This window comes from Meles meles, chromosome X (genome assembly GCF_922984935.1).
Source record: "Meles meles chromosome X, mMelMel3.1 paternal haplotype, whole genome shotgun sequence".
Lineage (NCBI taxonomy): Eukaryota > Metazoa > Chordata > Mammalia > Carnivora > Mustelidae > Meles > Meles meles.
The window spans coordinates 46,384,023-46,411,449 of record NC_060087.1 but is presented as its reverse complement, the minus strand read 5'-3'; the positions used below and the strand labels follow the sequence as shown (position 1 = coordinate 46,411,449).

At 47.6% G+C, this 27,427-nt stretch overlaps 1 protein-coding gene across 1 annotated transcript in view; it reads left to right on the top strand.

Moving 5' to 3' along the window:
- KDM5C (lysine demethylase 5C) overlaps window positions 1-26,954 on the top strand; it is a 31,084-nt gene extending 4,130 nt beyond the window's left edge. Inside the window, 26 exon segments of the mRNA XM_045994940.1 lie at window positions 299-376; window positions 2,601-2,723; window positions 3,020-3,190; window positions 3,732-3,866; window positions 4,603-4,726; window positions 4,837-5,018; window positions 6,071-6,229; window positions 8,040-8,159; window positions 8,291-8,449; window positions 9,049-9,230; window positions 9,324-9,486; window positions 15,628-15,747; window positions 15,857-16,051; window positions 20,196-20,377; window positions 20,466-20,590; window positions 20,719-20,866; window positions 21,475-21,580; window positions 22,229-22,587; window positions 23,171-23,309; window positions 23,772-23,951; window positions 24,101-24,238; window positions 24,426-25,025; window positions 25,299-25,368; window positions 25,510-25,709; window positions 25,814-25,849; window positions 25,851-26,954. Of these exon segments, the coding sequence (XP_045850896.1) occupies window positions 299-376; window positions 2,601-2,723; window positions 3,020-3,190; window positions 3,732-3,866; window positions 4,603-4,726; window positions 4,837-5,018; window positions 6,071-6,229; window positions 8,040-8,159; window positions 8,291-8,449; window positions 9,049-9,230; window positions 9,324-9,486; window positions 15,628-15,747; window positions 15,857-16,051; window positions 20,196-20,377; window positions 20,466-20,590; window positions 20,719-20,866; window positions 21,475-21,580; window positions 22,229-22,587; window positions 23,171-23,309; window positions 23,772-23,951; window positions 24,101-24,238; window positions 24,426-25,025; window positions 25,299-25,368; window positions 25,510-25,709; window positions 25,814-25,849; window positions 25,851-26,180 (4,524 nt within the window). The 3' untranslated portion in view covers window positions 26,181-26,954.
- Window positions 26,955-27,427: the final 473 nt, after the last annotated feature.

The following is a 27,427-nucleotide window of genomic DNA, read 5'->3' as shown; positions in this document are numbered from 1 at the left end:
ACTGTTTTGGACCCCATCTTTCTCTTTCTTGAAATCCTGGCACTGTACTGTTGGGAGGGACTTGGGAGAAATTTCCCAGGACACGTGCTTGTGGCATTGAGTGTGGACTTGAGGGGCGGATAGAGCCCTGTTGTGAGTTCTGGGGAATGGGTAGTGGGTTGGGTGTTCGCCAGGTTAAAGGGTCTGGTGTGGCCAGAGGTCTGGGAAGGAACAGTGGGATGCTGAGCTGCTTGTGGTGCCCTCGGGTCTTACACTGTGCTGAATAACCCAACTCCCTCTCCCCTCTGTAACCCCCCAGGACTGGCAGCCACCATTTGCTGTAGAAGTGGACAACTTCAGGTTTACTCCCCGAATCCAGAGGCTGAATGAACTAGAGGTGAGAAGACTAGCAGCTGGTGGCGGGGTTGGGTGGATGGATACCTGAGCTCTGATCCCACTTCCCCCATTCCTTCTTGGGCTAAGGTACTTTACCCAACCGACCTTTATTCTCTCTTCTGTGAGGTTGCATGGAGGTCATAGAGGAAGGTTTAGAGCTCTGAATATAACCCAAGAGCAGGAGCGTTTAGCATCTCCAGTTTGATAGCTCAAAGACTGGGCGTGTCCATTTCCCTAAAGGTTTGCTACTTCTGAAGCTCTCCTGCCAGCTAACCTACTATACCTGAGTCAACAAAGGGAAACAGGTTGGCTAGGCCTTTCTTGGCCGGCTGAATTTGGCCTCATGATCCATTTCATCCACAGCCCTGTGCTTCCTACCTTCCTTCCATGCGGCTTGATAAGGTGGGATGTGAGGTGGATGGGCAGGAACAACACAAGAACTGGTCTGTATGGAGGCTAGAATGGTTATAAATTTGAACCGGGGTCAGGCAGGTAGGCTTTTCCCTCTCCCTTTTGTTCTGTACAGGAAGTCCAGGCCCTTTGCATGGATAAATGAGGTTCTCCACTAAGGGCCAGAGAATGCCCTAGGGTCACAAGAGTGGGTCTTTTGAAGCCAATTCCCGGGAAGATCCTGGAGTTTCCCACAGAAGATGTAGTTTAGAAGTTTGTTTCCACCTTTCTGCCTCATTGTTACATATCCATGAACCCTACCAGATGTCCTGGGGAGGGGGCATATTAGGCCAAACTGGAAACCCATGACCTAGAGGCTTACTTGTTTCTAGACCGCTGTTCCTCACCCTTGATACTCTTGACATTTTGGCCCAGATAATTCTTTGTTATGGAGGGGCTGTCCTGTGCATTTTAGGATGTGTATCAGTATCCCTAGCTTCCTTCCACCTATTAGATGCCAGTAATAACCTTTTCCCAGTAATGGCAACCAAAAATGTCTCCAGGCATTGCTGAATGCCCCGGTCGGGGTGGGGTGGGATGGGGTGGGCACAATTGTTCCCCTCATTGAGAACCACTGTTTTAGAGTCAGTTTATGTGCTGCCCTGATCAGAGCAAAAATCTTCTCATGAAGAGGGTATAAGTTTCTTGAAGAAAGGGATCTGACCAGATCTGTGGGGTTACAGCTAATGCAAAATGTCACCTGGCATGGAACAAGAACGGGTTTTCTAGAGATACTGTGCTGGCTAATGATTGGGAAGAGCAGGGATGAGGCCAAGATTGGAAAGCTAAGGGGTTAAAGTGGAGGGAGTAGAGTTCTTGGCCTCTTCCAGGTTCTCACAGCTAAATAGCCATAGGTTGTTTTTTCCTACATACAGACCTTAGTTTTCCTAATCTATGAACTAAAATTGTTTCTGTGCCTCTCATAGGATCTGAGCAAGGTAGTGAGTGGTAATGACTTCCTCTACTTCTTCCTAGAATCAGGCCCTCTGACCCGTGTAAGGTGGTTCTAGACTTGGGACCTTGGGGAGCCTTTCTTGAGTCAGTGAAATTTCAGGGAAGCGTGATACATGCCTTGTTCCCAGGATCCTTGGCCTACATTGGGTCCTGGGTTGGCCAGGTGCTAGTGCTGCTCTGGTACACTTATCTCTTAGTTCTTCAGTAGGTACTCAGCCTTCAGCTACCATGGGACAAGTTTCGTGGTGCATAAGAAGAGGTAAATGTGCTTTTTTGGACCTTCAATCTCTGAAACATGCCTAGAGCTTAGATGCAGTTTTGGAGGTTCCAGAGGACCTTCACTGTCTCTCTTGTAAGTCCACCCTTCTGGAGTAAGCAGTTATTTTATTTCCCTTTTATAATCAGAAGATGGAGGTCCAGAGGCTGTACAGCAAGTCAGTTGTAGGAAATAGCTAAAACTTAAGTTACTTGACATTCAGATCTCTTGGTATCTGCTCTGTGACTTAAGAAAGCAGAGGCTCTCTGTAAAAGAGATGATGATACTCATACAACCCTGTCAGAGAGTTTGAGAGGGTGTGCATGTAGGGCATATAAAGCCGACCTTCTCCGTGTTGGGACCCTGGGCTTATACTATTGACTTGAAGGTGGCAGAGATGAGAGGTAGGCAGGCTAAGCACTGCCTAGAGTTTGGGACCTGTTTCACTGGGAGAGGCCCTGGATGGTGGACTGCTCTGTACCCTTTCTCCTCTCCTAAGAATAGGCCAAAAGACAAGGGTTAGGTGGAGGGGGAGGCCAGCTTCTTTGAGCCATTTCTTTTCCAGGCCCAGACAAGAGTGAAGCTGAACTACTTGGACCAGATTGCCAAATTCTGGGAAATCCAGGGCTCTTCCTTAAAGATTCCCAATGTAGAACGACGGATCTTAGATCTCTACAGCCTCAGCAAAGTAAGAAAAGGCTTTTCCCAAGCCCCTCCCCACCCCTTAATTTTTTTTGTACTCTGGGGGCTCCCTTGGTTTGGATATTAGAGCTCTACACTGCAGTGGAAGGGGCATGGCCTCATAACACACGAGGTGTCATCAGAACTTCTTGGCATCTCTTACTGCAATGGTGATGGTGGGAGGAGGGGAGAGCCTCCAGTGAGGTGAGGGGCTGGAATTGTCCTCATCACCCTTTCCTCAGGCCTTCACCCTTATGTACATACACACAGCACATCCACATCCCTTCCTCCTTGTCCCTGCAGATCGTGGTGGAGGAAGGTGGCTATGAAGCCATCTGCAAAGACCGTCGGTGGGCCCGGGTAGCCCAGCGCCTCAACTACCCACCAGGCAAAAACATTGGCTCCCTGCTACGCTCCCACTATGAACGCATCGTTTACCCCTATGAGATGTACCAGTCTGGTGCCAACCTGGTGGTAAGGATGCCAGGCTGGGGTGGAAGAAGGCTTTCCCCCAGACCAGATGCAGATTTCTCATACTTGCTCTTAATGGAACTGGTTCAGTGGGCTGGAGACCTGGGAACGAGACTCTACCCTTTTCTAGTGGTGCTTATTCTCTTCCCATGCTGCCCAAGGTCAGAGGTCCTGGAGTTACCTGCAGGGCCAGCCTGCTATCCAGTATGTGACAAGGTCGTAACTGATAAAGGAATTCCAAGGAGGGAGAGACATTCTGGGCTAGAGAGGTCTGGAAAGAGATGGCATCTGATTTAGTTATGGAGATGCTTGGGGGAGGTGGGTTGAAGGTGGAATTGAAGGTGGAATGACATAAGCAAAGGCAAGAAGAATTCTCAAAGTGTGTTCTGGTGTCACTGGTAATGACCAGTGGAACAGGGCCTCTTGTTGTGGGTCAGGTGAGTGCAACCACAGCTTTTTTTTGCCATTGGTTAAGGATAGAGGGGATGGCATCGTTGGGGGCTGTGGCCCCATACCCTGAGCCTTACTCCTCACTTGTCTCTAGCAGTGCAACACGCGTCCATTTGATAATGAGGAAAAGGACAAGGAATACAAACCCCACAGTATCCCCCTTCGACAGTCCGTGCAGCCTTCCAAGTTCAATAGCTATGGCCGGCGGGCCAAGAGGCTACAGCCTGATGTGAGTACTTCTAACTTAGAGCTTTGAGGGTGGGAATCCACGAAGTTCTGACCAAAGTTCTTTTCCCTGTTTCACTCTCCCTTCACTTTGTTTTCTGAGTTCTGAGCAGTAGTGTGCCCCTTTCTTGCTTCACTCTTGCTCTTTCCTTCACTCTCCGCTGAGCTTCTGAGTTGGGTCTTGATCTGCTCATATAGTATCTTCTGCGTGTCTGCCCTTTTTTGCCTGTCTTGTTCTTGCTGGACTCACTCTGCTTCTGGGGTAGACCTCTTCTTTTTCCCTATACCTATATTCTAACTTCAGGCAGAAGCTTATGTGCGAGGCATTGTTCTTGGCACTGGGGATGCAACAGAGAACAAGATAGACATTGTCCCTGGGCTCACCAAAGCATGTCATTTAGTAAATCGTATTAGTCACTGCCATTTATTGGTAGTGCCACACACTAGTAGATCTCTTTCTATATGTTATTCCCAAATTGCTCTGTAAACTTTGTAAGGTAGGAGTTAATATTCTCATGTTAGAGTTGGGAAAACTGAAATTCCACCTTAATTTCTTTCCAAGAGAGCTAATGGGGGAGCTCACTTAACCCTAGTCTCTAAAAGGAGCTCTGAATTCGCCCAGGCCTGCCTCTGCCTCCTGGCATGAGCCCAAGTGGTATATAGTCCAAGCTATTGTTCTTTTAAGATGGGGCAGTTTGCCTCAAATAGCAGATTTGATTCATTTCCTTTTTCCCTCCCAGCCGGAACCCACGGAAGAAGACATTGAAAAGAATCCAGAGCTGAAGAAGCTGCAGATCTATGGGGCAGGCCCCAAGATGATGGGCCTGGGCCTCATGGCCAAGGATAAGACCCTGCGGAAGAAAGGTAAGGCCTGACAGGCTGGGGCAGTGTGAAGGATGGCCTCACCTGGGGAGAGGAGGCGGGGCCCTGACTGTTCTAGACCTGTGCTTTAGAGCCCCTCTTCCCTCTCCCAGATAAGGAAGGGCCTGAGTGTCCCCCCACCGTAGTGGTGAAGGAGGAGTCGGGCGGGGATGTGAAGGTGGAGTCAACCTCACCTAAGACCTTCCTGGAGAGCAAGGAGGAGCTGAGTCACAGCCCAGAGCCCTGCACCAAGATGACCATGAGACTGCGGAGGAACCACAGCAATGCCCAGTTTGTAAGGACCCAGCCCTGACTTCTTAATGCTCTGCTTCTCATCCCTTCAGCGAGCATTTCCCTAGCATGGCTCTGGACCAGGTTGCATTAAACAGAAAAGTGGGCCTGCTGGGCCCTGCCCTCAGGTAGCTCACTTAATTGGGGAAACAAGGCCAATTCACAAGGAAAATGGAACAGAGGACAAGAAAGGGTGATCAAGTGCTGTCAACAGGAAGTGCTGGAGGGGTCCAGAGAAGGAGGCTCCCTCCATTGCTTCAGGATAAAGGCTAAGCTCCTCATTACCATGCATGATCCAGTCCCTGCTGACCTCTAACCTCATTCCCCAGCACTGCCCACCTCACTCCTCTGCTATAGCCACACTGAACTACTTGTAGGTATGTTCATTTTTTCCCCTGAGATGCGCCATGCTCTTTCTTTCCCCCATCCCTTTGCACCTGCTGTTTCTTCCACCTGGAAGACTTCTCCCCATGCTCTGCCCCATTGCCAAACTCAGTTGGCCTTCAGGTTCTAGTCACTTTCAGATGTCATTGTCAAGTGTCACATTTTCAGTGAAGTTCTTCCTCAAGGCTGTCCCTCCTTATCTCCAGCTGATTTGAGTGCTCTCTTCTCTAGGTTCCCCAGTACCCTCTGTGAGCTGGTATGGGCAGTTTCCATGTTACCTTTTAATTTTTATGAATATGTAACTCTGGAGTACTTTGTGCCTTTAGAAGGCAGATGCCATGTCTTATTCATTGCTGTACTTCAGAGTCTAGCATAGCTTTGAACACATAAGTGCTCAGTGTTTATCGAATGAATAAAAATGGGAGATTTCATGACTGCATGATAAAGACTCTGCTCTCACAGCTCTACCAGTTTATTTGGGGAGATGGTACATGCATACAGTTAAACTCCTGAACTAGCACGACTCACCCATAGCGGGGCTGTGAATGATCTAGCCAACAAGCTCGATGGGTTTCTGATAGAAAGCTCTGTGGACTAGGGTGCTGCTTGGAGGACAGTTTGAAGGCCGGACAGAGCTTCGATTAATGAACTGTTGCCTCCTTTTCCTGGCAGATCGAGTCATATGTGTGCCGGATGTGTTCCCGAGGGGATGAAGATGACAAGCTTCTGCTGTGTGATGGCTGTGATGATAACTACCACATCTTCTGCCTGCTGCCTCCTCTGCCTGAGATTCCCAAGGGTGTCTGGCGGTGCCCGAAGTGTGTCATGGCGGTAAGCCCTTCCCAGCCCTAGTTCATGTCTGCCTCAGAGGGTATTCTTGCCTGCCTCCATCAGGCCTTACTGACAGCAGCTTCCCAGCTCCGCCCTGGTTTAATGTTTTGGGTCCCTGGAGTGGGGCTAGGCTAGGCAGAGTTTAGGGGGAAAGAAGAAATAAAGACGTAGCCTTTATTTATGTCCCCTGGGAGACCCCAGACTACCCGGGGAGATGAGAGTCATTATTGAACAGATTGTATGCCAACTTGTAGTCAGATGCTAAATTATGTGTTAGAAATTCTGAGGCATAGAAGTTCAGAGGAGAGGAAAAAGGGTAGTAACCAGGGAAGGTGTCAGGAATGAGATTTGGAGGACCGGAATATGGAGAAAAATCGTTCTTTTGATTTCCAAGTTTTTTATTTTTTGTTTTATTTAGAAGGCTTGGAAAATAGACAAATTACCTATCATTTCATCACCTAGAGACAGCTGTTGTTAATAGTCTGGTGTATTTTCTTCTCATCTTTTTGTTGTTGCATATATAACTATCTTTAACCAGTTTAGGCCCTTACTGTGTATTTTCATTTGCTATTTTATAATTATTTTTGTATATCATTGCATTTATTCATGGATAGTGATTCGTTTTTCTTGGGAGGGGGACTATCATACGGGTATAATACTTTGTTTTCCTTTTATTTTGATTATTTGATAAAGTTTGCAGTGGTGCAGGCTTTAACTAGAAGAGGTGGCAGGCCTTGTAAACTTGGGGATGGGGCATGCTGGAGCAGGGGTTTGGGAGAACGTACTTAGGGCAAGAGGGGCAGTCAGGAGAGCATCTGAAGCAGCAACAGCAAAGGGTAAGAGGCTCGGTAAGTCTGCCAGGTCCGTTTCATGAGCTTGCTTCCCTCCTTCATCCAAATTCTGGGTGCTCATTTGCATTTCTCTCTGGAGAACAGATGTTGATGGTCTCTTGTCTTATGTTAGGGACTCATCTGTGGTCCTAGAGACCACATGTGTGTGCACATGCACGCACACACACAGGCACAGACACACATACACACACACACACACGCACACACGGCTGAGGAAAGAGACCAGGGTGGTGCATAATGCCTTGGAAGTGGTGGAAATCCCTTCAGGGAGGAGTGTGGACACCAACAGTATGATAGACAGTGAAGGCTGTCAGCTCTGCTTGGCTCTCTGTAAGTGGTTGAGGGCCAGTGAACCAGATTGACATTGATTTTTTTCAGACATGAGTGAGTCTGTCTAACTCTGGGATACATAAAGCTCTCCTCTAAAACCATGAACCTCGGTATAAAGTGAGGTAGTCTCGCATCCTGCCTTCCAAGACCATCTAAAGAACAGGAATAGTGTGGAATTTAACAGTGTAGAAGCTGGTGCCTTTGACTACCATCCTCTGAGCTACTAGAATATTCAGTGCCATTTCCCCAGGCTTTTAGTTCCAGTCTGGCCATAAGAAAACTTCCTTAGGCATCCTGTTTAAACTCCCTGTTTTAGCTCAAGAGTAAACAACGGTGGCAGAAGAGCGTAGCATAGCATATTTAAGTCAGAGGTCGCGGTTTTGATAGTAAAGTCCTAAAGGAAGAGAAGAGCAAAAGAATGGCAGCAGTGCATGTGGGGAATGAAAAGACTAATAAAGCTGAAGTGCTGGGAGAAAAAGGTAGAGCTATAGTGAGGCCTGTCTCTAGGGCCTTGAGTGCAGACCTAGGGCTGTTCTTCCTCCCTGCTCCCCCATATTCCAGCTTTGTTTTTAAGGATTCTCCACCTCTGTGCCCTCTGTCTTGGTTATGTGTTCTCATTTGGGTTTCAGGAGTGTAAGCGGCCCCCTGAAGCCTTTGGCTTTGAGCAGGCTACCCGGGAATACACTCTGCAGAGCTTTGGCGAGATGGCTGACTCCTTTAAAGCTGATTACTTCAACATGCCCGTGCACGTAGGTGATGGAGGGCTGGGGTAGCGTCAGGGCTAGGGTCGTAGGTATTGGTGTCTGATGGGATTAGCTCTTGTGGGTCACTGGAGCCAGGATGTGATGGGCCATGGTCATCTGCTACCCCTGTTCCCCAGATGGTGCCTACAGAACTCGTGGAGAAGGAGTTCTGGCGGCTGGTGAACAGCATTGAGGAAGATGTGACTGTTGAGTATGGGGCTGACATCCATTCTAAAGAATTTGGAAGTGGTTTCCCTGTCAGTGACAGTAAGCGGCACCTAACCCCTGAGGAGGAGGTGAGTAGATGATTCGTGGTTATATGTCAGCTGTGTGCACTTTGGCAGGTCATTTAGTATCTCTCTTGGGTGGGGGTAATAATGCCCACTTCCCACAGCTGCTCTGAGATTTAGATAAGATGGTATACGTAAAAAACACAGCCCGGTATCTGGCATGGCATCTCTAGCCACGAGATTGGCTATTTCTTTGTAGGGTGGAATTAGTATCTACCTTACAGATTTGTTGTTAAGAGTTAAATGAGAAGGTGTATGAAATACTTGCCAGGGTGCCTGGTTTATTCATAAGAAGTAGACTAGTATTGTATGTGTGGGGAAAAATGAGAATCTAGGCCTACCTCCAGAGAAGGGGTTATTTTGGTCCAGAGCAGGGCTTTTAGCTTGCAGGTATTTTGGAGTTGAGTATATCTGTAAAACCCCCTAAAATTGAAGGGAATTGGAATTTCGTGTGTATGCATTTGGCGGGTGGGGGTGGAGAACATCTGTAATATTTCTCAGATGTGTGAAAGGTCTGGGACCTCAAAATTAAGGTTCCCTGGGCTAAAGATCTCAGCTTCTTAACATAACCTTCATCCCCTTTCCACAAATACCCAACCTGACAGGAGTATGCCACCAGTGGTTGGAACCTGAATGTGATGCCAGTGTTGGAGCAGTCCGTACTGTGCCACATCAATGCGGATATTTCTGGCATGAAGGTGCCCTGGCTGTATGTGGGCATGGTGTTCTCAGCCTTTTGCTGGCATATTGAGGATCACTGGAGTTACTCCATTAACTACCTCCATTGGTGAGCGGGGCCCTGGGAAGCCAGGGAGGCAGGGTAGGCTCCCTCAGGACCACGTGTGTGACCACTCTGTATGTCCCCTTTCCACGTGGCCAGGGGTGAGCCGAAGACCTGGTATGGGGTACCCTCCCTTGCGGCAGAACATTTGGAAGAGGTGATGAAGAAGCTGACACCTGAGCTCTTTGATAGCCAGCCTGACCTCCTGCACCAACTTGTCACCCTCATGAATCCCAACACCCTCATGTCCCATGGTGTGCCGGTGAGTGCTCAGGAAATAGGGACAAAGGGTAGGAATGATGTAACATGTCCTTTGTACCGGTGGTTGTGGTGGTCATGGTCATGGTGGTCATCGTGTGGAATCTACTCCTGCCTCTTTCTCATTCCTCTTCTATTTTAATTTGACAACTCTTAATAGAGACCACACATCATAATGGTTAGATATGCAGTGTGATGGTGAGCCCACCAGGCCATGCGTTTGAGGGCAACATCTCAGGATGGCTTCTTTTCATGTCTGTATTCTACCCAGTGGAAGAGGGAAATGGGAGAAAGACAGGGCAAGACAAGTCTCCTTATTTTTAAAGACCTACATCGTTTCCATTCATCTCCTGTTAGTCACAAGGCCACATCTAGCTGCAGAGAAGACTGGAAAATGTGATTCTTACCCTGGATGGTAATGTACCAGTTATGAATTCATACTGTTGTGAAAGAGGGTGAGAATGAATAATGGGGGGTAATTAGCCCAGTCTGACGTGTTCTATATAGTAGCCCTTCTGGGAGCAATGGGTAGTTTTTTACTTATGTAACAGGTGGTAAGTTCTATGGTAGTAATTCTTTTGCAACGTGTAAGTGTATCAAGTCAACATGTTGTTTAAACTTTAAACTTACATAGTTTTATGTCATATTTCAAGTTGGAGGAGGTACATAACCTCTTTTTTAAAAAGTGCTAATATCCATCAACATTTAAAATAAAAAAATGTTGAGGGGTGCCTGGGTGGTGCATTCGTTAAGCATCTGCCTTCGGCTTAGGTCATAATCCCAGGACCCTGGGATCAAGCCCCACGTCAGGTTCCTAGCCCAGCGGGAAGCCTGCTTCTCCCTCTCCTTATGCTTGTATTCCCTCTCTCACTGTGTCTCTCTCTGTCAAATAAATAAAATCTTTAAAGATAAATAAATAAAAACAAATAAAGTTGAACCCAGAGTCCTAGACTGAACCTGTTCTCCTCCTCTGTGGACTCCTCTCCCACTCCATAAAATGTTTCGTTACTATACAGTCTGGCTTGCCTATAAGGGAATTTCTAGCATTAGCTGATCAGCCAGTTTTCTGGTGTGGATCTTAAGACAGCCTGATCAGTTCTATAGGAACAGTAATTAGTACATCCTCCACCTGTGTTTTGCGTCTTACTCTGTGCTGCTACTCCTCCCCACTTCCTTCAACTCCCCTCCCCACCCCGTGTTCCCCCGCCGCCACCACCTTGGCTGCCCTGTCATTTAGTCTAATGGATAGGATGTGGCAGGCAATCACTGCATACTGAATTAATGTCTCCTTGAGATCCCAAATCATGTATACAGTAGGGCTTTGGACTAGGTCAGTAGTTCTCACCCACATTTCTTCTTGCCTTCAGCTTGTTTTGATGCACTACATACCTTATTTTTTATTGTATACTTTAGTGATAATTAACTAAGCATTGGGGGATCTAGAGAATTAGAGGAAGTGTATCCCACAGCATTTCAGGCAGCCTTCCTCTACTGGAGGCAGTCGGGGCTAGGGTATCCTTTTCCCTCACTGCCTCACTCCGTTTAAGAACTACTGGACTCGAGAGGTAGAGGTGATCAAGGGCCCTTCCACTTCTGATCTTCATAAACTTATGAAGAGTCTGAGTTTTTCTCGCATTCCTTTCTTCCTGACCCACAGCACAGCCTTAGTCCTTGCCTGCAGTGTCAAGAAAAGTTACAAGAGTGGAAGAGGATCCTTAAGGATTTAGGCAGCTAAGATACATAGCTGTTTAATTCTTCCTCTTTTTAAGAAAACTTTAATACAGATTTTTAAACATGTACTCTTTGCTTCCACCTCCACAGCATTTGTCCTGCTCATGGCTCACCAGCTTTTCTGGCCAGCTGCTGCTTCACCCCCCACCCCCACCCCAGGCCTTGCCCCTCCTGTAGGTGGTTCCCACCAGCTCCAGGCTCTCTGGACTTGGCAGTATCCCTTCAATCCAAGGCATTTGATTTTCATATTCTCATGCTGGCAGGCTGAAGTTGGGCCAGCTGAAGCTCCCCAAGGAGCTATCTTTAGTCCACCACCTCCCCCCTTCCCCTTGGGTGGAAGGCAGCCATTTCTTTTTATAGCTATATAGAGTAAGTATTATTTTTATTATAAAAGAAATCTGTTCCCTTTCCAGAAAATGGAAATTTAGAATGGTCATCCCTATTTCCTCCATACTTCATTATGTTTCTGTTATTTTTCTACATGAATTTTGACGTAACAATAATCAGTGTATGGATATTGTCATTTCTTTCTAAGTCTAAATGATCTAGAACAGCACTGTCCAGTTTGGTAGCCACTAGCCACATGTGGCTGCTGAGCACTTGAAACATGACTAATCTCATCTGAAATGTGCTGAAAGTATAAAACATGTTGGATGTCAAGGCTTAGTATGAAAATATCTTACTAATAATACTTTTATATACCACTTCCACATTGAAATGGTAATATTGTAGATATATTAAAATACATTGAAGTTAGTTTCACCTGTTTCTTTTTACTTTTTTAATGTGGCTACTAGAGTATTTAAAATATATATGTGGCTGGCGTTATATTTCTGTTGGATCATGCTGGTCTAGAATGATTTTTGCTTCCTTACTGTGAACTGTTTATAACCGTCTTTAAAAAAACAAAACAAAACACTGCAACTTTATTGCAATATAATTTACATACCATAAAATTCACCCATTTTAAGTGCACAGAGTTCATTGAATTTACAGAGTTGTGCTACCATCACCACAATCCAGTTTTAGAACATTTGTCACCCCAGAAAGATCCTTTGTGCCCTTTTGTAGTCAGTCTCCATTCTAAACCCTAGTCCCAGGCAACCACTTACCTGCCTTCTGTCTCTAGAGATTTCCCTTTTTTAGACAGTTCACATACACAGGATAATATGTAGTCTTTTGCATCAGACTTACTTAAGTTTGCATAATGTTTTCGAGATTCATCCGTGTTGTAGCATGTGTCAGAACTTTTTTCCTAAATTTATGGTGGAATACTACATTTTATGGAAGTACCACATTTTATTTATCCATTCGCCACTCAATGGACATTGGGTCATTTTTAATGACTGCAGAATGTAAGGAGAGCCTTTTTAGATAACTGCATAGGAAATAGTAAAGGGACATGGCCAAAGTGAGGGTGGACGAGTTAGGAGCCTTAAGTTCTGTTTCTGGCTCTGCTGCTTAAAGCTTCTCTGGGACTCAGCTTTCGCATCTATAAAATTAACTGGGTCTAGATCGTTCAGCAAGTATTGCCACAACTCCCCCTCTGTGTACAAAGCCTCTGGCCGACACCTTGAAGACAAATAAACCGGTCCCTGCCTTTGGGTATGTGCAGTTGAGTGGAGAATAAAGGTGAGTAAATGTTAGAGGTGCTTCAAAAGGACAACAGACTAGGTCATTAGAAAGAGAGGGTCAGGAAAGCATTTGTAGAAGTGGTGATCCTTGAGGGAAGGTAAGAGTTTGCCTGTTGGAGCCTTGGCTACATCATGTGGACATGGGGTTTCAAGTAAGGGGTTCTCAGCCATGGGCTTGCCGGTCAGATTTGCGTTTTCTGAAAGATCATTCTAGTGCTTAGTAATGGGAACCAGTTCAATAATTCAAGCAGAAATGCTGGTGTTGCCCCTAAGTAGGGATAGATTTGCAAAGAAGAAAATGTATTGGAGGTGGAAACTGATGTATGACCTGAATAAATGTGGAGATGTATTCGTGAATGGGCAGATTCAGTATTGTGGGGATGTTAATGCTCTCCATAGTAATCTAGAATCCTCATAGAGGAATTGTTGGGTTGAAGGGTATAAACATTTTAGATTCTTGATCTATATCAACAATTTGGTTTTCCAGAGAGTAGAAGTTACTGGTACCATTACCAGCACTGTACCTATTTCACTGTGTGTTCATTAGCACTGAACGTTCATCCTAAAAACCTTTGTGGGATTCCTCCTATAGACAGCAAATTAAACATACACGTGGCTGCTTCCATTCCTTTCTGAAACTCCGCTCAAATGGCACAGAGGTTTTTGGGGGTTTTTTGTTTGTTATTTTAAGGTTTAAAAAATGACTAAAATGGAGAAAACGAGAGGATACAGTGATAAAATTCTTGAAGCTAGAAAATAGATGAGGTAACTAAGTCTTAGGCCAGTATTGAGACATCTGAGAACCAACCAACCTGATTTATACCTCAGAAATCCTCCAAAGGTTCAGTAGTCAGTGACACCAGGCATTCTGGGAAGAAAGATGAAAATAAGGATTGGTTCATGTCTATATAGGAATCTATGAGGTCCCCTTCCACACTGGACAGCTGGAAGTGTGACCATCCCTCACTAAAGAAAAAGACTTTACTTTTGAAGAGATTACAATAAAAGATCTCTGGACTGAGGTCTTCTAGGTACAGTTGAGGGTGGAGGTAAGTGACAAAAGTAGGATTCATCGTTGTGTACGTAGTGGATGCCAAGGTTCCCAGCTATCTTCTTCCACTTGGCTCTTAGAACACTGGCAGACGAATCTTCCTTCAGGCAAAAAATGAGAGTTTTCTCTGGAGAATATGAGTGGCCCAAAAAGAAAGACCCAGTGGCACTTCCAGATCACCCTATAGTGAAGCTCACAGTTGACAGACTTCACCAGTATACTCGGAACTTCCATTCAGCTTTTCCATTTCAGACTCTTAAAGTTGACAGTCACAGATTAACAGCTGAGGAAACTCTAGAAAATAGAACCAACCAAACAAAGCAACTTGGATAAACAGGTTAGGTAGGCAGAGAAATAAACTTCAGAAAGGGAAAGAAACTTTATGAAGCTCTTCAGAGATAGCATATAGTGCAAACTGAAGTAAGAACAGGATACTATTTGAAAACATCCTGAGAACAAAAGAGCTCTTGGAAGTTAAAACTGTGATAGTAAAAGGAAAGGAAAAAGTTTAGAAGATAAATAGTTAAGGAACTCTCTCAGAAAATAGAATAAAAAATAAAGATGGGGAAATGGTAAATAAAGTTGAAAGGAGATTTTGTTCAGAAGGTTCAATATGCAAATAATGAGTTCTGAAAAGAGAATAGATGAAAACAAAGAAATTATTAATGAAATTATTTAAGAAAATTTCCCTGAACCAAAAGACTGAGTTTTCAGAGTCAAAGGGCCTGTCTAGTACATGAATGAAAATAGATGCACACCATGGTATAGCTGGTGAATTTTTAATTCAAAGCATTAGAAACCAGAATGGCTTAAGACTTTTCAAAAGCAGCGCTAGAATCTAGAAGACGAGCACCATGCCTTCAAAATGGTTTTCAGTTTAGAATTCTACTGAAATTCTAAACTGAAATCTGAATGGTCAGATTATGAAGTACAAGAGTAGAGACAATTAAAAAAAAAAAAGTTCTTTGTACCATTTCCTGGGAAACTATTGGAGAATGTGCTCAAGTATAGCCAAAGAGTAAACACTGAGAAAGAGGAAGACCTGGGTTCTAGGGAACAGGAGAGATCATCACAGGAGAGGGATGGTCCAGGGAAGACAGCTGGTTCAGGTTGGAACAGATCATAGGGCTCTGCTGCAGAAAGGTGAAAACTGACAGGCAAGAGCAGGGTTGGACGCTTGTCTTAAAGGTTGGGATTAAATTGCTAAGACATGTGCAGAAAACTAAGCAAACTGAGAAATTATAGGAGGCTGTCTTTAAAGTCTAAAGGCAGGTTATTTAGGGTTGTTAAGGTAAATGCCAAAATAATCAGAAGAGGTGAAAGTGATTGGCTCTGGGGAGTGGAGAATGGCAAGGACTGCTGATTTTAAAACAAATCTTGTAGACCATTTGGCTCTTAGAACTGCCTGTGTGACTGATAAAAGTAATTTTTAATGAAAAAGCCATTGCCAGCATATTTTAAATTTTATAAATAAGTAGAAAAGTTGAGATGTTTTGGTATGTACATTTCCTACTTTTGACTCAAATCTTGATGTTGCTGCCAACATAAATCTCAACTTTGAGAGCCGAGGCCAGTGGTCCTTTCTTTTTAGAATTGGAGGATCTGAGAATCTGTTGTCACACTGTTCCTTCAGGCTCTCCTTTGTCTCCTTAAGGATCCTGCTCTTAAATCAAGTTTCTCCCGACTCTGGAAAACCTGTCTCTGTGACCTTGGCCTTCTTCTTCCTCAGGTTGTCCGCACAAACCAGTGTGCAGGAGAATTCGTCATTACCTTCCCTCGTGCCTACCACAGTGGTTTCAACCAAGGCTACAACTTTGCAGAGGCTGTCAACTTTTGCACTGCTGACTGGGTGAGTCAGGGGTGTGGTGGGCTGGCATGGAAGAGCAGGAGGCTTGTGGAGAAGCTGAGGCACCACAGCCTTCAGACTTGGCCACACTCAGCCTTGAATCTGTCCACAGTTGCCGGCTGGGCGCCAGTGCATTGAGCACTATCGCCGGCTCCGAAGATACTGCGTCTTCTCCCATGAGGAGCTCATCTGTAAGATGGCCGCCTGCCCAGAGAAGCTGGACCTGAACCTGGCAGCAGCTGTGCATAAGGAAATGTTCATCATGGTGCAGGAGGAACGGCGTCTACGAAAGGCCCTGCTTGAGAAGGTAGGGTGGAAGGAACAGGGCCCTGAATTAGGCATGCTATCCTGGCAGAAGTGGGGGAAGGAAGAAGGAGATGTAGCATCTATTCTTGGGGTATAGTAAAAAGAACTAGATCCATCTGGATTGGAAATCACATTCCAGGGCCCCTGGGTGGCTCAGTTGGTTAAGGGTCTGACTTGGGCTCAGGTCATGATCCCAGGCTGGGATCAAGTCCCACGTTGGGTTCCTTGCTCAGCAGGGAGTGTGCTTGTCTCTTTCTCTCTGCTCCTCCCCCTGCTTGTGCTCTTTCTGGCTCAAGCTCTCTCTGTCAAATAAATAAAATCTTAAAAAAAAAAATTCCATTCCATTCTCTGCTCTGCCATTTATCAACAACTATGAGCAAGTTAATTTACTTCACTGTCAGTATCCGTCTCTGAATAATGGGGATTATGATGTTTGTCTTTTGGGGTAGTTGATAGATTAAAGATTATGTTTATTAAGTAACTGGCACATAGCAAGTGCTGTTGTCACTGCTATTTGTCATTATTTAATTAACCCAACAGGACGGGCTGGCATATGAAACTACAACTGCTGATTTAGCTGGGTGGCGTTTTCAGGTTATTTAACCTCTGATAGTCTCACTTTCCCACTCTGTAAAATGAGAATAAATACCTAACTTGCAAGGGAATTGTAAAGCTTGAGGAAGGTGATTTATGTCAATGCATTTATTAATTGGACATGCATTTTAATAGCTGCTATTATTTGTAATATTAATACATGAAGAAAATGATTGAAATATGGAACATTTCTTAGGAAGTGCCCATTTTATTAGTTCAGATGATTCAGTAGTTCATACTAGGGTGATACTTCAAATACAAGGCAGTCCTCCTTTATTTTATTTTATTATTTTATTTTATTTTATTATTTTTTTAAGATTTGATTTATTTATTTGACAGAGATCACAGGTAGGCAGAGAAGCTGGCAGAGAGAGAGGAGGAAGCAGGCTTCCTGCCGAGCAGAGAGCCCAGTGCGGGGCTCAATCCCAGGACCCTGGGATCATGACCTGAGCCGAAGGCAGAGGCTTTAACCCACTGAGCCACCCAGGCACCCGTATTTTATTTTTTTAAGGTAGTCCTCCTTTATTCTCTCATAAACATGTGGTCAGTTGCATTTACAGATGAGTGGGACTGCTACTCATATAGTTCAGCTGCCTTCCTAAAGCTGCACACTTGCCCAATTAGGAAGTAACTTGGTAAGAGTCCTCTGTAGTATTACAAAGGAATGCTGGTCCTAAGGGACCCCTTGATGCCCATTTAGGGTAACACTTTCTTATTTTAAAGCTCACTTATAACTTTCCCGTGAGTATGGGCTATGAGGAGAATTTCAGCTGTGGTAATGTTGGAAGTTTATGGTGTTTATGGTGTTAGTTGGTAACCCCCTGGGCTTTCCCAGGCATCATTTTCTCTCTCTGTTCAGTGCTGGTATTAAATGACCCTGGGGTTGTTCCAGACTATAAGAAGGGAGTCAAAGCAATGTGGGAAGACTAGGTATTCTCATCCTGACATTGAGAAGTCTTTGTACTTGGTTCTTACTTTAGAGAAGGGTTCTGGACCCACCCCTCACAGTCTTAAAAATCTGTAAAAGGTGTGTGTGTGTGTATTTGAATAATTTTATAGGGAGAGTGCTCCTAGCTCACATCCAATTCTCAGAGGAATCTGTGATCCAAAAATGCCTAGGGGCATTAAAGTCAAAATACACTGTAGTCAGATTCTTATTTTGAGCAGGTTACAGACCCTCTCTCTGAGACTTAGTTTCCTCCTTAGTAAAATGGGATAGGCCTATGAAATAGGTATCCTTAATATGAGAATTAGAGCTAATAATAGTAAATATTTGGTTTCCCCAAACTTCTAACTGGTGTATGGCCTTGACCAACATCTCTCCATTTCCCACACTCCCCAGCCCTTGAAAACTACCATGCTACTCTTGTTTCTGTGAGTTTGGCTTTTTTAGATTCCATATATAAGTGACATTTTATGGTCTTTTGGCTTTCTGTGTCTGTCTTATTTAGTATAATGCTCTCAAGGTCTATCCATGTTGTTACAGTTGGCAGTATTTCCTCCTTTCTCATGGCTGGATAATAGTCCGTTGTATATACTGTGTCTTCTTGATCTGTTCATCCACTGATGGACTCTTAGGTTGTTTCTGTATCTTGGCTGTTGTGAAAAATGCTGCAGTGACCCTGGGAGTGCAAGTACCTCTTTTGAGATTCTGATTTCATTTCCTTTGGATATATATCCAGAAGTAAGATTGCTAGATTATAGGGTAGTTCTGTTTTGAATTTTTTTGAGGAACCTCCATACTGTTTTCCAGGTAGCGTTATCAATTTACGTTCCCACCAGCGGTGCATGAGGGTTCCTTTTGCTTTGTATCCCTTGCTAACAGTTATTATCTCTTGTCTTTTTAGTAATAGCCATTCTGACAAGTGTAAGGTGATACTTTGATTTGCATTTTCCTGATGATGATGATCGTCACATTGAGCATCTTTTCATGTACCTCTTGGCCATTTGTATCTCTTTGGAAAATGTCTGTTCAGGTTCTCTGCCTATTTTTGATCAGATTGTTTGTGGGGGTTTTTTGCTACTGACGTTGGATGAGTTCCTTATATATTTTGGATATTAACCCTTTATCAAATAGATGGTTTACAAATAGTTCTTCCATTCCGTAGGTTTCCTTTTCATTTTGTTGGTGATTTCTTTTGCTGTGCAGATGCTTTATAGCTTAATGTAGTCCCACTTATTTCTGCTTTTGTTGCTTGTGCTTTGTCATTGCCAACCAATGTCAAGGAACTTTACCACTATGTTTTCTTCTAGGAGCTTTGCAGTATTAGGTATCATATTTAAGTCTTAATCAATTTCAAGTTCATTTTCGTGAGTGGTATAAAGACCCACATTTGTTCTTCTGCTCATCATTACTCAGTTTTCTCAGTTCCACTTATTGAAGAGACTATCCTTTCCCTGTTGAGTATTTTTGGCTCTCTTACCAAGTATTAGTTGACTGTATATGCAAGGGTTTATTTCTGTTCCACTGGTCTGTGTCATTTTTTATGCAAGTCCCATACTATTTTAATTTTTATAGCTTTGTAGTGTAGTTTCAAATCAGTAAGTATGATGCCTCCAGCTTTATTCTTCTTTCTCAAGATTGTTTTGGCTGTTATGGGTCTTTGGTGATTCCACTCATTCTAAATGTTACAATACTTTTCTAAGTCCTTAGTTGCTGTACCTTTGTTAATCTTCATGACAACACAATGAAGATGGTGCCATTATCTCCTATTTTATAAGATGGGGAAATAGAAACCTAGAGAGGTGTAAATTTAATTTACTCCATTTCACACAACTAGTAAGTGGTAGAGTGGGATTTGTAATGTACAACAGACTTCTATCTGATGCAGAGGTTAGATGTTACAGTCAGTACAGAACAAAAACTGTTAGTCAAGAATTTGCCTTTAAAAGTCCCTAAAATTGGCCATAATCCATAGCATCATATTGTTTTTCAGTTACTTCAGCATAGCTGTCTTTTCCTCCATTTTTGGAACAGGATTCTTTTTCTTCATCTGAGTAACAGATGAAGTCATTGGCATAGGTTTGGAAGCCATGTTGTTGGAAAAAACAAAACAAAACAGTATCTTTAAACACTGGACACAAGCACAGAGTTTTATTTCTGTGAGTTCTGTATGTGCTTTGCAGTGTGTCCTGCCTGCCAAGCTGCCAGCATGGTGCCTGGAACATGGTGGGTGCTGAGTGACTGCAAGCCAACACAGCCTTGTTCACAGCCTTTCCCTTGGCCACTCCCACACAGTGCCACCTCTCTGGTGCCTTGGCCCACTACTTCCCTCATCTTCTCTCACCTTACAGGCCCTTTCTGCTGATCTGAATCGTGCCTGATTTTTTTTTCCCTCTCAGCCCACACTGATCTTGCCCTGGTTCATCTGATTTCCCGGTTTCAAGAGCTTGAACTTCACAGAGGCAGTATATTCTATGGAGTTTGCTCTCCAGAACTCTCAGCACAGATTGGAGTCTAACTAACGTGGGGCTCAGTTGTGGTAGAGATAGGGGCCTATCTGCAGCCCTGTTCTGGTTCAATATAACAAGTACGGGTTGAATGCCCCCAGGGCATCACGGAAGCTGAGCGAGAGGCTTTTGAGCTGCTCCCAGATGATGAGCGCCAGTGCATCAAGTGCAAGACCACATGCTTCCTATCAGCCCTGGCCTGCTATGACTGCCCAGACGGCCTTGTCTGCCTTTCCCACATCAATGACCTCTGCAAATGCTCCAGTAGCCGGCAGTACCTGCGGTGAGCAGGGGACCTACTGAGGGAAGTGGTCTGAGCAGGGGGCTGTGGAGCTGGGCCAGACGTGTGTTTCCCTGCCATCTTCTTCCAGGTATCGATACACTTTGGATGAGCTCCCTGCCATGCTGCATAAGCTGAAGGTTCGGGCTGAGTCCTTTGACACCTGGGCCAACAAAGTTCGAGTGGCCCTGGAGGTGGAGGATGGGCGGAAGCGCAGTGAGTGATGGGGGGACGGAGGGACTCCACAGGCAAGTTCTCTTCCCTTTTCTTCTGTACCCCCCTACCTCCTTCCTTGGCCTTTACTCAATACTGCCTACTCCTTGCTGCTTTCATTCTCTCTCCAGGCCTTGAAGAGCTGAGGGCGCTAGAGTCTGAGGCCCGTGAGCGGAGGTTCCCGAACAGTGAGCTATTGCAGCGACTGAAGAACTGCCTGAGTGAGGCGGAGGCTTGCGTGTCCCGGGCTCTGGGACTCGTCAGTGGCCAAGAAGCTGGGTATGGCAGTGGGAAGTGGCAGGCTCAGATTCTGCCTGCTGAGGAGCCAGTGTCTAGGGGAAGTGGACTCTGAGTGCCACTAGGCAGATGATGTCAGCAGGAAGCTGAGAAGCACTGTGGCACAAGGTGGCCTAAGAGGTGTTGGGAGGGCAAGAAGATCAGGCAACTAGGATGGAGAAGAGTGCTAAAAAAGCTAGAAAAGGTTCTTTTTATCAGGACCTGGAGATTTCCAGCGGGCTTAGGGATTTTGTGGGCAAAGAGGAGTTGTGCAAAGCTTAGGGACAAGAAGAGAAGCATCAGCCTGATCAGAGAGTTCAGAGTAGAGGATAAGTTGAAAAGTCCAGCTTCTGTTACCGTCATTTAATTTGTAAGCTACCCCCCACCCAATATATCCTATATTCCCCTCTTCTCATTCTTTGCTTTCATCATATGAATGTGTTGGTTTCTTATACCCCCCCCCCCCCGCCCCCAATCTGGACAGTTGGTGGGCACTGTGGAGTAGGAAAGATCAAGGTGGGCAGGTATGAGGAAAAGCATTGGGTCTGAGCACAGAGATGGAGGGAGGGGACTGGGTTTGGACCTGAAACCCCACATGTGAAACTCCATAGGCCCCACAGGGCGGCTGGTCTACAGATGACCCTGGCTGAGCTCCGGGCCTTTCTGGACCAGATGAACAACCTGCCTTGTGCCATGCACCAGATTGGGGATGTCAAGGTGAGGAGGAGTGCACTCAGAGTGCTAATGAGGGTTCAGGGGGATTGGGAGACCTGAGCAGCAGGCCCCTCTTGGCTTCCTTAAATGTTAAATGTTAGGGCAAGACAGGATGCCCCTGTGAGAGTAACAGGAGCTGGGAGGCAAGGAAAGTATAAGGGGCAAGTGACGTTAGTATGGGATGTGGAGTCAAGAGGTGGAGGTGTAAGTGGAGAAAGGAACAAGAATGTTTGTGGGCCTGGAAAGCTGAGTCAAGTTGAGGAAGGGAGAAGAGAGGTGGGACAAAGAAGGCAGTAGACATCAGTGTGAGCATAGGGATTTGTGAGGAGGCCAAGCATAGCGGAGTGTTTTTAGGGCAGAGGGTCTCCTGGTGTATACATCAGAATGCTCTGGGAATTTAAAGCATAGACTCCTGACCAAACCCTATTAAGACTCTCTAGAGGTGGGGCCCAGGAATCTGTGTTTTAACAAGTTCCCCAGGGTATTCTAACAGGCAGGGAACCTTAGGGCATGGCAGAAGAGCACACAGTCCATGATAGGCTCTCTTCCCAAATACTGGAGGGTAAGTAGGTAGGTGGGGCAAAGGTATTTGGTGGTGGGACCTCTAATGGGCCTAGCTGAGGAGTTTGTTCTTCCTCTGTATCCTGGTAGGGTATTCTGGAACAGGTGGAGGCCTACCAGGCTGAGGCCCGTGAGGCCCTAGCCTCACTGCCCTCCAGTCCAGGGCTCCTGCAGTCCCTGTTGGAGAAGGGGCAGCAGCTGGGGGTGGAGGTGCCTGAGGCCCAGCAGCTCCAGCGGCAGGTGGAACAGGCGCGATGGCTGGATGAGGTGAAACGCACGTTGGCCCCTTCAGCCCGAAGGGGCACCCTGGCTGTCATGCGTGGACTGTTGGTCGCGGGTGCTAGCGTGGCCCCTAGCCCTGCTGTCGATAAGGCCCGAGCTGAGCTGCAGGAGCTGCTGACCATTGCTGAACGCTGGGAGGAGAAAGCCCACCTCTGCCTGGAGGCCAGGTAGGTCAACCGCACTTCCACCTCTGCCCCAACCTTCACAGTTTAGTGGAAAAGCCAACAGTGATTCCCATGGGTGGCCTTGAGTACCAGACTCTGGTGTTGGTATATTGACTTTCTTCCCTTTTTTTGTTCCCTAGCTTTTTTTTTTAAACTCCATGTATACCTAGAGGCAGAAACAGGCTTACGGGGAAACAGAGATGGACAGATACAGAGATGCACAGAGGACTAGCTCCACGAGTGAATGTAGGCACACGCACAGGAGCACAAGAACTTAGAGGCAGATGGACAGATGTCGGGAAAAGCCACACACAGGGCAACCTGACAAACTACAGCACCAGATGAATATCACCAGTTGTGTACGCAGTGCGAATAGACTGGCAGACAAGCAGAGGCTATGGTGGAAGTTGGGTGGGTGCGTGCAGTCTGGAGCGGGCAGGACTGGCAGACCCCTGTAGGCAGAGTACTAGCAAGCCCGCCTAAGTGGCAGTTCCAGGGGCCCCTGCTGATACATCCGGTGGTCAGGCCAGGCAGCTTGTTAAGCAGATCACTTGAGACTGAGGCATCTTTTTCCCCCTGCCTTTAGGCAGAAGCATCCACCAGCCACGCTTGAGGCCATAATCCATGAGGCAGAAAACATCCCTGTTCACCTGCCCAACATCCAGGCTCTCAAGGAGGCTCTTGCTAAGGCCCGGGCCTGGATTGCTGATGTGGACGAGATCCAGGTAAGGACCTTGTTGCCCCCTGGCCCTCCACCCTAGAGCTTCAGTCCAGCCAGGAGAGCTGGCATATGTTGGGTTGTGCTGGATTAGGTTGCCTAGAGAAGCAGGCACAGTACATTGAGAGGAGGGAAAATGCTTGGTGGTAAGCCATGTGATGCAGGCTCACAAAGCCATACTGAGGGTGGAGAGGTTGCAGAAAGGGTCAGAATGGTAGAGGCAGGGGAGGGTGTAAGGGGCAGACCACAACAAAGTGATGAGTCTGATGGTCATGGGGACTCACTGGATTATCTGCGGGCTGACCCAGTGGGTGCGGGAGTTGTAGGAGTGCTTCCCTTAGCACGATCCCTGTTCTGTTCTGCCTGAAGACCGCAAGTCTAGTGCCTCTTCCCAGCCCAGGGCCAGGCACAGAGAAACTTCGGTAGATGATAGCAAGTTGACTTGAGCTTTCTTTTGTCCCTGTTCCAGAATGGTGACCACTATCCCTGCTTGGATGACTTAGAGGGCCTGGTGGCTGTGGGCCGGGACCTACCCGTGGGGTTGGAGGAGCTGAGACAGCTAGAGCTGCAGGTACTGACAGCGCACTCCTGGAGGGAGAAGGCCTCCAAGACCTTCCTCAAGAAGAATTCTTGCTACACACTGCTGGAGGTGAGGCCTGGACCCTGATCCCCAGCCTCTCCTGCCTCCAGTCCTGCTGTTGTGAGATGGCGCAGAGGAGGATGTCGGGGTCGGGCAGTACTGGGAGTGGGAGGTAGGGGAAGCCTATTACTCACCTGCACCCTGTCTGCCTGCCTTAGGTGCTCTGCCCGTGTGCAGATGCCGGCTCCGACAGCACCAAGCGCAGCCGATGGATGGAGAAGGAGCTGGGCTTGTACAAATCTGACACGGAGCTGCTGGGACTATCTGCACAGGACCTCAGGGACCCAGGCTCTGTGGTAAGGAGCTGGGACCCACAGTGAGAGGGGAGCCTGGCAATGATAAGTGTCTGAGGGGAGCAACCCTGGGCAGACTGCTTGCTCCCTGGGCCTCGCTTCTCCTGGTTTGGGAGTAGGGTGTTAATGGCGTCAGAGCGGGGAGGGGATAGGCTGCTGATCTCCTCTCCTGCTGTCCTGGGCATGCCAGATCGTGGCCTTCAAGGAGGGGGAACAGAAGGAGAAGGAGGGTATCCTGCAGCTGCGTCGCACCAACTCCGCCAAGCCCAGTCCACTGGCGTCATCGGCCACGGCTTCCTCTGCAACCTCTGTCTGTGTGTGTGGGCAGGTGCCGGCTGGGGTGGGAGCTCTGCAGTGTGACCTGTGCCAGGACTGGTTCCATGGGCGATGTGTGTCGGTACCCCGCCTCCTCAGCTCCCCAAGGCCCAGTCCCACCTCCTCCCCACTGCTGGCCTGGTGGGAGTGGGACACCAAATTCTTGTGTCCGCTGTGCATGCGCTCACGGCGCCCGCGCCTGGAGACCATTCTGGCACTGCTGGTGGCCCTGCAGAGACTGCCTGTGCGGCTGCCTGAGGGCGAGGCCCTGCAGTGTCTCACAGAGAGGGCCATCAGCTGGCAAGGCCGCGCCAGGCAGGCTTTGGCCTCTGAGGATGTGACTGCTCTGTTGGGACGGCTGGCTGAGCTTCGCCAGCGGCTGCAGGCTGAACCCAAGCCTGAGGAGCCCCCTACCTACCCTTCAGCCCCTGCCTCTGACCCTCTCAGAGAAGGCAGTGGCAAGGATATGCCCAAGGTGAGCTGCCCAACCCAGCTCTTGCCCTCAACATTCCTGTCTCCTAGCCCCTGCCCCCGTTTAGGCTCCAGCCCCGTCTCTGCTCTCTGACTTTGATCTCTCTCCGCCTGGCCTCCCTGCCCCATTCTACATTCTGTCCAGATCCCCAGACTGCTCCCTGCCACAGTCTTTGTCTGCTCTCCTCTAGGAGGCGCAGCTTCCCAAGTCTGGGTTCAGTGGGGAATAGGACCTGGTTCTTCAGTTATCATCATCCTTCCTTGCTCTCCTTGACAGGTCCCGGGCTTGCTGGAGAACGGAGACAGTGTGACTAGTCCTGAGAAGGTAGCCCCTGGGGAGGGCTCAGGTAAGAGAGGTAGGTCTAGGTGTGGGTAGCCTGTTTTTTGCATATTCCCAGTGACCCCTGTGCTCCTCGGCTCTGTGGTGGTGGTGGTGGGGATACAACCAGGAGCAGCCTCTAACCCAGCCTGTCCCTGCAACCCACCAGACCTGGAGCTGCTGTCCTCACTGTTGCCACAGTTGACTGGCCCCGCATTAGAGCTGCCTGAAGCAACCCGGGCCCCTCTGGAGGAGCTCATGTTAGAAGGGGACCTGCTTGAGGTGACCCTGGATGAGAACCACAGCATCTGGCAGCTACTGCGGGCTGGGCAGCCTCCAGACATGGAGCGGATCCGCACACTTCTGGAGGTGAGGACAGGGATCGTGGACAGGGCCAGGAGGTCAGGCCAAGGAGGCAGAGATCCCCGGCCTGACCACTGGCCCACACCTCTTTCTGCCTGTCTGATACACAGCTGGAGAAGGCAGAGCGCCATGGGAGCCGGGCACGGGGGCCGGGCATTGGAGAGGCGGCGACGGCGGAAGGTGGATCGGGGTGGGGAGGGCGATGACCCAGCCCGAGAGGAGCTAGAGCCAAAGAGGGTACGGAGCTCAGGGCCAGAGGCCGAGGAGGCCCAGGAGGAGGAGGAGCTGGAGGAGGAGACTGGGGGTGAGGGCCCCCCCCAACCCCTGCCCACCACTGGCAGCCCCAGCACCCAGGAGAACCAGAATGGCTTGGAGCCGGTGCCAGGGGCCACTTCAGGCCCCTCGGCCTCTTTCTCTACTCTGACTCCTCGGCTGCATGTGCCCTGCCCACAGCAGCCACCTCAGCAACAGTTGTGACAGTGGCTGAGCCTAGCACAGACCCCCAACAAAGACCCCCCTTGGCCTCAAGGATCCTCTTTCTGACCATCAAGCCTGCTTCTTCGGAAGTGGGCAAGAAGGGGGGATGGCCAACCCCCACCAAGCCCACCCCTGAGTCCCTTGACTTTTATATTCTGACTCCAAGGTATTGTTCAGACCTCAGCTCCTGGGGGCCGGCCCCTGGAGTCCCCCCTCCCTGGTAGCCTCTAACCAGCATTCCCAGACACCTGAGGCGGATAGATGGATGGGCAGGTGGGCAGGGGGGTGGCTGGGGCTGGGCCAGCACCATTCCAGAGACAAGGCCAGTGTGTATACAAACTGGGGGAAACTCCTCTCCCTTCTCTCCCCAGTTCTGGCCCTGGCCAGGCCATGCTACACTAACCTCACCTCCTTCTCCTCTCACTCTTTCTCCTCCTTCCCCTTTCCTGCCTCCCCACCCCACCCACTTTCTATCCCCTTCCCTCTCCTCTCCTTCCCCCCCCTTCCCCTGACTGTTCCACCCAGGAGGAGGAAACTTCACATAGCTGTGCTCACAGTTTTTATTTTAAATGAATTTGGTTGGGGAGCTGAGCTGGCTTCCTGTGATCTGAAGAAAGCTTTTGGTGCTTGTCCTCACAACCACCTTGACCTTCTCTCCCTGTCCTACCCCATCTCCTTTCCTCCTCCTGGGTTCATGTTGTAATAAAAGAAGATTGTTGGTGTGTAATTAATTTGTTCAAAAAAAAAAAAGCAAAACAAGAAACTTGGTTCCAACTGAAGCCTATTTTAATTTTATTTTATTATTTTCCTCTTGTTAGAAATAAAACCCTTAGCAACATTTTTTTGAAATATGTTTCTGAAGTGCATTTCTCTTTGAAGGGGGAGAACAGTGCCTCCATCACCTGTCAGCGGAGCAGCTGCAGTGCTGGCGGGAGCACTAGGGCTGAAGTCTGGGAGCTCTGGGTTCTGAAAACAAGTTCTACCGGGTTCTCCTTACCTGTGGGCAAGACATCCTGAGTCTCCCCCTACCCCATCCCCAGACCAGTTTTCTCCATCTCCAAACAGGTGGGCCTGACACCTCTCACCTCAACTTCTGCCACAGTCCCCTCCAACCTTATGCCCTCCAGTCCATCTTCCTCAATCCCCCCAGAGGCATTTTTGGTTTTGGCTTTACTGAGATATAATTTATACATCGTAAAGTTTACCTGTTTTAAATGTAAAATCCAGTGATTTAGAGCGATGTTTCT